This window comes from Danio rerio, chromosome 5 (genome assembly GCF_052040795.2).
Source record: "Danio rerio strain M-AB ecotype USA chromosome 5, GRCz13ab, whole genome shotgun sequence".
NCBI lineage: Eukaryota > Metazoa > Chordata > Actinopteri > Cypriniformes > Danionidae > Danio > Danio rerio.
Window position 1 is genome coordinate 18,707,501 of NC_141025.1, and position 12,893 is coordinate 18,720,393.

A 12,893-nucleotide genomic window follows, 5' to 3' on the forward strand; every position below is an offset into this window, starting at 1 on the left:
ATACTATTTTATTTTATGGTTCAAATTAGCTCATTATGGTTCTATTTCTATGCATCTAAGCATAAAACATTTCTCTGCACTACAAGTATCAATAAATCATATCCATAGCTGGAAATGGAATAATTGGTGAAAGGCAGCATGTGGAAATGACCACAGAGCAATGTGTTTAATTGCATGAGTGGAGCACGGTTTCCACAGGAATCTGATAATCACCTCAAAAACACTAAGCTTCTCCTCAACACATATTTCCCAAACTCATATCCTAGCATGTGAAACGCAACATCAGCAGTGAACAGCTTTTTTTTTTTTGTAATTCAGTTTTTTATTTCCGAAAGTGAGAATATACAATTTTTACAATCAGATAACAAAATACTTTTAACAGATATAACCCCATATATATTTCCCATCCCCCCCCCACCCCATTATACGCACATCAGGAAACACAGAATAACTATAGTTTAGACCAAGCTGTTAGATAATTTCCATTAAGTTGTCATCCGTAGCATCAGATGAGGGTTAAGTGTCCAAGATTTCTTTGACATTGCATATGTAGATTTTCCATGCCGTAAGAATGTCCACTTTGGCATGGTTGATCCGTGCTGATGACAGTTCCAGATACAGTATTTCCAATAATGAATGTAACCAGTGCTTAACTGAGAGATCATGAGGAGGTTTCCACCTTTGTACCAACATTTTCTTTGTAGCAGTTGAAGCAGCTAACCAAAATTTACGGACCTTTGCATTTAAGGGAAATTGAGAGTTATTATTCAATAGTAACAGTATAGGGTCTTTGGGGAAACAAATTTTTGTAACTTTAAATAAAATGTCCAGTACCGAATCCCAAAGTTTTTGTACCTCCGGACATTCCCACATCATATGTAAAAAGGTATCTGGACGCTGTGGTTCACAGAACTTACAATATGGATCTGGAGATAAACTTATGATATGTCGTATACGTGTGGTTAAATATGCCCTGTGGATAGTTTTAAAATGAATAAACTGGTGATTAGGGTTTGTGGAAGCGTGAAATGTATTATGCCATACAGTTTCCCAATCGATAGTTGTATTGGGTCGAGACATATCAGATAGCCATAGTCTTTCTTTTGAGAAACTATGTGCATTAATATTAGAAAGACAGCAGTAGAGATAGGAAACAGTTCCTTTTCTTGGAGCATTATATATCCATTTCACAATCGGGTGGGTATGAATTTCCATACCCCATGGTGTCTTATGAGCCTTTAGTGCTGCCCTTATTTTAAAATATATAAAAAGAGTGTTGGGAGATATATTAAATTTGTTAACCAGCTCTTGAAAATCTAAAATTGATTTTTCTCCATTTATGTCTTTTAGTGTTAGAATACCTTTATTGGCCCATGATGGTTGATTAAAAGGTTGTCTACCAGAAAGTAAGTTCACATTGTGCCACAGAGGAGAATGATTATGCCAGGTGGTTCTGGAAAGCAGTGAACAGCTTCCATGATAAGAGCTGACAGAGTATGCAAAGGAGCTGAGGTGAAAATGTATTTAAAAAGAAAAGTGCAATACCAAAGATCCTGTAGTTCTGTACACAAAAATCTCAATTATTCCACAAGTAAAACTGCATATTGTGACAATGAGAAGATTCAATGCATAAAGTAACTGTGTAGCCAATTATGAATGATGCAGACAGGTTTCCAAAATGAAAAAAGCTTGTAAAAACTTGCCTTAGTGTGATTTTAAAAAATACAAATACAAAACAAGCTTGTTTAAAAGTTTTCATGAGTAATAACTTCTTGGTAAACTTAACTGCATATACTACCCTTCATAATAAACACACAGCTTGAAAATGTACTAAAACACTGTAATTCATACTGCGATGTTTGTGAAAAATTAATGAGCAATGTCTATCCTCTTTAAAGAGAAATTACTTTCACTGATAAAATGCAGCATCTACTTAAAAAAATATATAGAAAGATGATACAAAGATGACAAAATAAAAATATTTAAAAAAAAAAAACAGATTAAAAAACAGCAATAGCTGCATATGAAGCTTCAGTCTTTGTTAAGAGCAAATGGAAAACCTTTAAAAATTCAAGTTCAGAATCAGACACCACACAAAAAGTTAAGATAACTCAAACCATTTGAGTAAACTGATTGCAACAAACCATTTAAGTTTAAAAACGAATCCAAATGAGTACTGTGAACTTAATCCATTTGAGTAAACGAAGCAATTTGAGCACAGTAAAAACCAATAAATGAAGAGAACTCAAACCAACTGAGTACTGTAAAACCTAATAGGCAAAGGTAACTCAAACCGTTTGAGGAAACCGATTGCTACAAACCATTTAAGTTAAAAAACTAATCTATATGAGTACTGTGAACTTACTCCATTTAGGTTGAAGTAATGAGGCATTTCACTCATTACCTTCAACACGGAGTTCAAACTCTTTTCAAATGAGTAGAGCTAACTTTCAGTAAATTTTGAGTAAACTACACTCAGTTCATTTGATAAAGTGTACTGTTGGGTTGTGCAGTGCAGAGATTAGATTTTTTTACTGTTTCAATCACTTCAATTAAATTATTAGTAACGAAACAGATTAGTTTATTGCATCTCTTTAAATGATAACAATAAAGAAATTATATAAAAATAAAAAATAAACTTTTATCAAATAGAGCAGCCAATTAATTTCGATGCATTTCTAAATTACTTTATAGATCTGGACAAAAGGAGCAAATCACAGTTGATCTACAAATTAGATTTACTCAATTTCTCTACAAATTAGTTACATTTTTTATTTATTCATTAGCTATTTTTATGCACATTATTATTTGTAAATAAAGTCTGCTATTTGTAAATAAACGTCGCGGAACCATCGGATGCGGAACCGCTGGCCCGTGCTGAACTGACCCCTCTCAGCCGAACTCTCTGCCAGAACCGACCCGGACCACACAACAAGCTGCTCCACATTTCATCACAACACCTTCCCCAAACCACCGCAATAAACCCCCTTCAGAAAAAGCAATATTTTGTGATAAATAGTGTTCACCACTGCAGACTCCTCACAGTGTACTACACACTGTATACTAGATATAATCCCCGTTGTAAACATTTTGACAAGCCGAAGCAAACTGCAGACAAACAAAAGGGAAAGTGGGCTATTGCCAAACACTTGAACTCACTTTTTGCGTAAAGCATCCAGTCACCCAGAGAAGGCATACTGTCATGTACACCCCAGTCCTGCTCAGTCCGCGAAGCCCCATTTTAGTCACTCGAGCTCGGCCGGAGACGCACACAGAGCTCCACTCTCTCCATTCACCTGAGGTAGCGCGGGGGCGCGCCTTCATAAAGCGTGGACACGCACACGCAGCACAACAGCGGAGGTCTGGCGGTGCGCGTTCACGACTGCCGCGCAGCTCAATGAGTCAGAGAGACGGAGAGTTGTGTGGGTGCGTATTTGTGTGTGTGGGAGAATGATCGTTTTGACTTTAAACCCTTTTAATTTACATTACAATCTCAAAAGGAAAAAGTAAATAAAATTCACAAATAGGCAACACGGTGGTTCAGTGGTTAGCACAGTCGCCTCACAGCAAGAAGGTCGCTGGTTTGAGTCCCGGCTTGGCCAGTTGGCATTTTTGTGTGAGGAGTTTGCATGTTCTTTCCGTGTTGGCAAGGTTTCCCACAGTCAAAAGACCTGTGCTATAGATTAATTGAATAAACTAAATAGGCTGTAGTGTATGAGTGTGTATGGATGTTTCCCAGTGCTGGGTTGCAGTGCTTCCACTGTGTAAAACATGGTGGATAAGTTGGTTGTTTATTCTGCTTTGGCGACCCCTGATGAATAAAGGGACTAAGCCGAAGGAAAATGAAGGAATTCACAAAATATCACACAAATATCCAATCACCAACTATTTTAAGCATATCCTCTTTACATAGTCCGTCATAGGCTACATAAAGCTGTTTTTTTTACAGAGCATTTACATTTACATTCAAGTAAATTCCCTATGAGTTGATCAGATGTGTAGGCATATTCTAATCCCGGATTTAACCAAGAAAAAAAATCAATCTGTGAGTTTTCCCAAATTGCTAGTTTTGCTTTCCAACTGCAAAATTTGCCAAGATAAACCTCTCTCTCTCTCTTTCTCTCTCTCTCTCTCTCTCTCTCTCTCTCTCTCTCTCTCTATCTCTCTCTATCTCTCTCTCTCTCTCTCTCTCTCTCTCTCTCTCTCTCTCTCTCTCTCTCTGTGTTTTTCAAAATATTTACACCCATAAATGAAAATCACCCTATTAAAAATTAAACCCAGGTTTCAATTATTCTTTCCATCAAAGCAAACAATTTTATCAATATGGAATGTTGAAAAACAGTCTCTGTAACAGAATAGAAATTGCAAAAGGATCAAATATATGTATTAAATTAGGAAACAATCATATCAGCAGCCAGTAAATAATGCAGTGTTCTCAACTGTAAGTGTCCAGAGTTTCAGAATAGAACTTTCATAAAAGTAACTCAAAGAAGGAGCCAAATCTTCAGTTATCATAAAACAGGCTATTCCATTTCATGTCACATATTTGATATCCTCAAAGCAGCCTGATTTTATGATAAGCTTTCTCTTTTTCCAATTGTCTCAAAATATGAGACTACAAATATTTACATTTCAAAAACTTCCTTTCTAGATCACCTAGCAAACAGAAGAGAGAGAGAGAGAGAGAGAGGGGCAGAGAATGGGAACACTTAATACAGCTGCACAATGCTTTAGGGAGAGGAATTACCTTTAATCTACATCCTAAAATGAAAGATTTTATTTTCATTTAGGTAACTTTTATTTTTTGACAAAACAGAATGATGTCCCACAGTGGCCCTTGCATCTATCTTTAGCCTGATTGTTAGTCTAGTTTTCCTTATCCCGAGCTCTCCAGAATCCTGGACCAGGCCAATTCCTGAGCAGCTGCTGTGGTGGTTATGGGGGAGTTGAGAGCATGAAACTGATTTCTGAAATACCCCAGAAGCAAATGAGTCTGCATTGATCCTGTGGGCCTGTCTGAACACCAGCTGATGACCTACTCACACCTGCAGCTTCTCCACGATGGATGTCCAGCGTTCTCCAGCGTCTGGCGCCTAGACTGCAGCTCTGCACAAGAAGTTTGGCCAAAGGAGAAATGGTCGTGCCTATCGAGCCTGCTTTCTCTCTACTTTTTTCCTTCACTTTCATCAATTGGTGAAGTTTTGTTCCTCATCACTTGCTTGGTTTTAAGACTTGTGGAACTGCTTTGACACAATCTATATTGTAATAGTGCTATAGAAATAAAGATGAATAGAATAGAATTAAATTGAATTGAATCTATCTATCTATCTATCTATCTATCCATCCATCCATCCATCCATCCATCCATCCATCCATCCATCCATCCATCCATCCATACATACATACATACATACATCCATCCATCCATACATCCATCTATTTTCAACAGAAATAATCGATAAAGCCAAAAGGAATGTTCAACTTATATTTATTCATTTCCCCTCTTAATGAACAAAAATAATCGATGTACCTTGATATGAAACTATAATGTCTTTATTTCATTAGAACGAAATACTTCATCACGGAAATCATCACCTTATTTTCTTCAACTGTACACGTGTTTCTTCTGAACAGAAGGTGGCGCTGTGCCAGACAGCGGCAGTGAAGGAGAGAGCTGACCAAACACAGTGAGACATTCACAGAAATGGAGACCCGAAAACTGTAAAGGCCCTTTCCCCCACGACCACATGAATTATTTACAACTTCAGGGAGATGTTTGACTGGAGAAAGAACAACAGAGACTCTCTTCACATGCACCAGTATGATGGTTGTTGTATATAGAGACCCCTTAAGGCAGACCTGTGAGGAAATCACTATATGAATTCCTTGGAAAGTCATCCGATGAGCAGCAGAAAACTCCAGGAGCGGTGCATTTTCTGTCAAAATGTCGATAACATCAACACATAACTACAAAAATTATGATTAAAAACGCTATTTAATCATGAAACAGGCCACAGTGTGATATTTTGCCACCAACAGGTAGGCTACACCTAGCCTATATATGAATTCGCCATTTTGTTTCTGAGAAAAAAACAACAACTTACAATTACAACAGATTTCTCAGTTTTATAAATTCCCTTCTCTTTATTTGTTTTGTCAGCATTATACTTCCAGTGACGATTTTCAAGGTACAGTGCTCAGCGTAATTGAGTACAACCATTTTGAAAATGAATATTTTTATCCATTTCTCAGTCAATGCAGTCAATGTATTTTGGTTCATTTAAACAAAACAGATTTAATAAACAGATATATTTATTAAAGTAATATTTTAGTCACCAAACATATTTAGAAATTGAAAGATAATGCATTTAAATTCAAGCAAAATATTGCAAAAATAAATTACAAACTACAATATTTCAACTAAAAAAATGTTAATTTTTTTTGCTTCTCTTGATATTTCCTCTTTTATAAATTTGTATTTAATATTTTTCTATAACATATAAATTTGGTTCTAGTAATTGGACCATTATAATAAGTTTATTATATAAGCTGCATATTTGTCTTCAGTACTGACTAATGTATAAACAAATAGAGCATTGTATAGCTTCCTATTAAAAAATATGATTTTAAAAGATAAATTTGTGAGTGGGTGTAATAATATATGCTGAGCACTGTATGTTTTTCTTGTTCAATAAAAAAGGTAAACATGAGAAGTATAGATATATTATGTAAAATAGCTTGATCATATTTGTGAAAAACTTAATTTTTTTTTATCTTAATCTCATTCAAAACGTAACCTTTATTTATATCTTTTCTAGATCTATACATAAACATTTGTTTGAGTAATAACTGTACGAATACAACACACATGTCTGTTTGGTATTAGGTTTTATTTGTATTTTGCACTCTCTTTATAGAATAAAAAGACTATCATTTTGAAAGTGAGAAATGTTGGTGAGGTGGAAGCTTTTCCAGAGTAAACTTCCTTAACCAACATTTATCACAAAGGCATGTTGGGTGTTCCAGAATTGAGTTAATGGACACAATAAGAAATTGATTTTGATATTGACTACATTTTAAAAATGCTGAGGAGAAAAAATTTTGAGCTGTATTATATTTCGATACTTGAACACAACCCCGTCCTGCCTCGTTTAGTTTGACCCACATTTTTTTACAATTTAAAATAGAAAATGATTACATTTTTCATTCATTTATTAATTTTCCTTCAGCTTAGTCCCTTTATTAATCAGGGGTCACCAAAGCGTAATGAACCACCAACTATTCCAACATGTTTTACACAGCGGATGCCCTTCCAGCTGCAACCCAGTACTGGGAAACATCCATACACACTCATTCACACACGTACACTACGGCCAATTTAGTTTATTCAATTTATATAGCGCATGTCTTTGGACTGTGGGGGAAAACGAGCACCCAGAGGAAACCCACACGAACACAGGGAGAACATGCAAACTCCATGCAGAAACGCCAACTGGCTCAGTCTGTACTCGAACCAGCGGCCTTCTTGCTGTGAGGCAACAGTGCTAACCACTGAGCCACCATGTCACCCTACATATTTTACAATTTATTTATTTAAAAAAATAATAATAATAATCTAAGTAAAGAATAAAGAAATTTCTTACTGGTCCTAAACCTTTGAACGGCAGTACATAGAGACCATAAGCCAAGTATAATTATGACAGATTTTCAGGCCTTATCTCTCTTAAATGGATCCAGCATTCAGATATGTGTAACTTTCTTAAACAAATTTTTCTAAAACTTCTTATACGTAGGTTTTAATTCTCGTTCATTCATTCATTCATTGAAAAAACAAATCACAAAGTACTTCCAACTTACCAAAATGGTGATCCTAATTGAAGAAATAAATTATATAAAAGAAATTCACTCAAAAATACACTCACACATTTGAATATGTATAAAAAGGGAAATATACTAAATTACTGAAAGTTGGGATTAAAAAAAGAAACACAAGATATTAAAAAAAGGAAAAACATTTGTGATGCCACCATGAATATTCATGTTTTTCTTTTTTAACCAATTAAATGGTAGTAACGGTATAAAAAAACACCAATATGACTTAAAAAAATAAAATAAAATAAGTATTATTGTAAAACATTGTAGGATATGGCTTTAACAGGTCCTGCTAATACACAGTGGTGTGTTTCTGTTTACATATTCATATCTTATTCATTATAATGTATGAAGAAAAACAAATGTTTAAAAGAAAGTTGGTTATAAGAGCCAGTATCCAACTTTATACCCCTTTTCATTTTAAATATTACACATACACATGTACGTTCATTTTTATGGCAGCTTATATAGTTAGAAAATATTGTAAATGACCTCCATATTTGAAAAATAAAACTTAATTTCTTTTTCTTTTCTTAAGTACACAAGTGCTGTTGTGGTTTGTTTGGAACCTGATAGCTTAACAGAGCAATGCATTTGAGATGAAACCCTGATTATTAGATCAGTACAATGATAAAAATATAGTAGTAATGGAGTACATATATTCACTCACATTCAAGTGTGTGATTGATCAGCATACAGAGCGCGCTTGCGTTCAATAAGTGACCTTTTATATACAAACAACTGAACCGACACTGTACATACTCAGCCCTTAATGGTAAATACATTATAATAATAAGAAATTCCCATTTGTTTCCCGTTGTGTTCGATTTATTTCCTCTGAAGATTAAATCAAACGATGCTCCTGTATATTTTAACACCGTCACATTGAAAACTGCTTGCCATTTTTTTATTCTCCCATCAGATACTGTGTGTTTCCCGATCGCTCAGTTCGAGAATTATTTAATAAAACTGTGAAAAGAAAGAGAAACTTGTTCTTTTTTTTTTTTTGAGCACGAGTTGGTTTTGCCATGGCAGTGCTGTTCCTCACAGGCATTGGCTCCCCGAGCTGTCAGTCACACGGAGATCTCATATGTGGTTCCGCCCACTCCGGTCACCTTCTTAACACTGGTGTGTCTGCTAGGCGTTCCAGAAGGAGTCCCATACTGACCCTTTAGTTGACCGTTGACTTTGCCTTGACCAATGTCCTCTCTAGATGAAGAAAAACAGGAAGACATGTTTGAGGTGGATGGTTTTCCGGTTCTGTTCTTGTGTCCTTCAGATTGTAATGTGTAATGGACTGAGATGTTAAAAATGACAGTTCAGGAAGGAAGAGGACAGTCTTGAAGAGTGTCAGAAGGGATTAACAATTCAGGACTCAAAAGTAAGGTTAGTGTTAAAAAAAAAGTTTAAGGCCTGTTGGCATATTTGTTGAATATATCATTATAGGTTAAAGACAAGCCGTCACATTTTGGTCTCCATGTCAAAGTGTTTACTACAACTTTTTAAAATATGAGTAAAATAATGTTCCAGTGACATTTTATTTATTTAAATTTAAATATACTAACTTAAAATGTAACTTTATTTTATACAATTATAAAATAGGCCTATGCAAAAATAAAAATAAAAATCACAAAAAAAAAAAAAAAATAGTGCATGCGGAAAATATTCATAGCGCTTTTTCCACATTTTTTTTAATTTTACAGCCTTATTCCAAAATTGATTAAATAGATTTTTTCCCTTAAAATTCTACACATAATACCCCATAATGACAATGTGAAATATTACTATTTTTATAATTACTATTACTTTTTTATATTTTATGATTTTATTTTTAAATCATTACTTTAGTGGGATCTAAAAACACTGCCTGGGGAAAATCCTTACTGTTAAGTCCTGTAATAAATCATCACATTAAAGAAGACACATAAAATCATGCAGTCTGATTTTAGCAACTTGGTAAAATAAATAAGAACGAAATCAGATCAAAGAAATTAGCATGGGAAATACACTTGTAGCATAGTAGTGATTAAAAAAATCATTAATAATGCACAAGAAGCAACACAAACACAACAAAAACACATAAAACATGCGTATCAAATCATAATTCTGTACTGTATAATACACAAATTTCTTACAGAGAAACACTGTTATCATAGAAAAACAAAATGTAAAGTATGCATGAAGTTTGATGACATGCTAAATGTGTCATAAGCTCATGAATATGAATAAACAAGCATGCATAAATTAAAAATGAAGACTGGAAAAGCCAAAAAGACATTTATTTTGCTAAGAAATACACAATCATATAAATTTTTGTTCTTTCTCTGCAATAAGGCAAACCAAAAACTTGCCCTCTAATTTGGTTGAAATATAGACAAGCCCAACCGATAAGTTAACACAAAACAACTTTAACCAAATGGCTTGGTTTGCACATATTTTACCCAAATTTAAGTTGAAACAACCTATAGTGTATTTATTCTAAATAACAATGACAAAAATTTATTTATTAAAGGGTTATTTCAACCAAAAATTAACATTTCTTATTAATTACTCATCCTCATCTCATTTCAATCCCTCGATACCGTCTTCAAAATGCAAATGAAGATATTGTAGATGAAATCCGAGAGCTCTCTCATCCTACATACAAACAGAGGGCCCAAGGTGTTTAAAGATGTCCAGAAAAAGAGCCAAAAAAAATTCCATGTGGCTTCAGGGGTTCAACTGTAATCATACAAGGTTACAAAAAAAAAAAAAACCTGTAAAAATGACTGTGTTTGTCTGTTTTCTGCGTCAGATTAGGGTGCATCTTTACAGCCAATGCTAAGCATGCATGTTGGGCTGCAGACTAGAGTTGTCACGATACTGGAATTCGATACCAATCGGTACTAAAGTTTAAAAAATGTTAATTTCCCACGAATATTTAAGCGCTGTTGAGCGTGTTCTTAAACAGCACTGATTTGCCATTATGTTCACATGCTCAACAGACAAGACTGTGATTGGCCGTGAAGGTCAATGGTTCACCAAACTTGCTGCTGTTTACTGCCTGTAATCACAGATACAGGGACACTTTCAATCATCAGTAGATCACTCGTATGTCAGCTTATAGACAACACAGCTGATCCATGTGACTTTGAAACGCTCCAGTGTCCCTGTATCTTTGATTACACAAACAGTGGTGAGTTCGGTGAACTGATGATCTTCACAGCCAATCACATTCAGTTATTTCAGTTGAGCACATGAACACACTGGCAAATCAGCGCTGTTTAAGGTTGTGCTCCACAATGCTTAAATATTTGTGGGAAATGGATGTTTTTAAAATGTCAGTACCAATTGGTATCGAATTCCTGTATCGTGACAACCCTACTGCAGACTCTATTGATTTTACATGAAGGAAAAGAAACATTGGTGAACACAGTTGTTTTTATAACTTTTTTGGTGCACAACCAACATTCTTTTGATTACAGTTGAATCCGTTGAATCCGTTTGTTGTCTATGGAGGATGAGAGAGCTCTCAGATATCATCTAAAATATATGTGTTCTGAAGCTGAACAATGGTCTCAGTGGATTGGAACAACACAAATACAAGTAATTAATAACAGAAATGTAATGATTGACTGAAATCACACTTTAAAGTACAAAAAGAAAACAGCAACAAATTAAATCTCTTTTCAGAAGTCCCTTCCACAAACATCTTCTCCCGTTCACCCAGTATACACCACCTCTTCCTCAACTTCATTACTAAAAGCAGAAGCTACATGTCATACCTTGTACCCAGATGTGGCGAATCTGCCCTCTCCAGTGCGCTAATGAAGGCGACTTTCTGGTGCGCGTACGACGGTGAGCGCGGCACGGATGTTGGCGACTGATGCGACTGGTGCACCGGCGAGCGATACTGCAGTTCAGCTGTTCTGTTCATGCCCCCTCCATCTGTGTGAAGGGACGTAGTTGAAGTCCTTGGCGCCCGGACGAGCGATGACGCAGAGGAGCGCAAAACAGGGGTCCGAGGAGGATATCCCATCAAGTTATCCCTAGAAGCACACACAGGGGGAGTGGGCTCTCGAGACGCGGGGCCTCTAGGACCGTCGGGATACCCATGTGGGAGTCCATACGCGGTGTCAAAGACTCCTGAATCATTAGCATAGCCTTGAACGTGGCGATGCATTAGTTTCTCCCTCTCCTCAAACTCCTTCCTCTCTTGGATGGAGGCCATGATGGTTTTGGAGAGGTTGTCGTAGCGGACCGGTGACGGGTCGCGTTCTCGTTCTCTGGAAAGAGGGGACTGGCGTCCATACATTGCGCCGATGTGAACGGGACTGTAGGATGGTGGACCAGCATGGCGTTGAAGTTCGGGTCCACGAACATGGCACATTTTAGTGGGTAAATATGGTGAGTGAAACCCCATTGATGGGACGCCCGGATGAGCAGCGCATTCGCCTATAGATGGCGCTACGCTGGGGGTTAGCAAGCTATCGTAGGAGAGGCTGCTGTTGCGGCCGGATAACGTCCCAGGAGAGAAGACGCCTCTGTGAGGGGTAGATGTGATGGTTTCATGTTTGGTGCCACCTAGTGGTGTGCAGTCAGCTCGGTTTACTCCCTGTTTGAGGCTAAAGGAGCGGGACGTGGTGCTAAAGGAGTCCAGCTGGAAAGGGGACGACTGGTAGGTTCGGTGGATAGGAGCACTCCGATAGTCGGGGAGATCTAGATTGGGCTCCGAACGGTAGTCGTGAGATCTCTCTTCCAGAACTGCAGAGGGGTTACCGTTCTCGCACATTACAATCTAGGGAAAGAGGAAATGTTTGAGAAAAAAAAATCAAACAATTTAAAAATGAAACTATATTATATTATATTATATTATATTATATTATATTATATTATATTATATTATATTATATTATATTATATTATATTATATTATGGCTGCACGGTGGCGCAGTGGTTAGCACGATCGCCTCACAGCAATAAGGTCGCTGGTTCGAGCCCCGACTGGGTCAGTTGGTATTTCTGTGAGGAGTTTGCATGTT

General features: G+C 36.4%; 2 protein-coding genes across 7 annotated transcripts in view; both read right to left on the reverse strand.

The window, feature by feature from the left end:
- Window positions 1-3,298, reverse strand: part of si:dkey-112e17.1 — a 68,680-nt gene extending 65,382 nt beyond the window's left edge. The window contains exon 1 of the mRNA XM_087253358.1: window positions 3,160-3,298. Coding sequence (XP_087109484.1) covers window positions 3,160-3,240 — 81 coding nt within the window. The 5' untranslated portion in view covers window positions 3,241-3,298. The remainder of the gene's footprint in view (window positions 1-3,159) is intronic.
- A 3,573-nt stretch (window positions 3,299-6,871) lies between these two features.
- The window catches only part of zdhhc8b (zDHHC palmitoyltransferase 8b), a 135,196-nt gene continuing 129,174 nt past the window's right edge, over window positions 6,872-12,893 (reverse strand). For 3 of the 6 annotated variants that reach the window (XM_087251382.1, XM_087251383.1, XM_087251384.1), the window contains 2 exons: window positions 11,637-12,649; window positions 6,872-9,081 (listed from right to left, as the gene is read on the reverse strand). In XM_087251382.1, coding sequence (XP_087107508.1) covers window positions 8,946-9,081; window positions 11,637-12,649 — 1,149 coding nt within the window. In that variant the 3' untranslated portion in view covers window positions 6,872-8,945. 6 annotated transcript variants of the gene reach the window in all.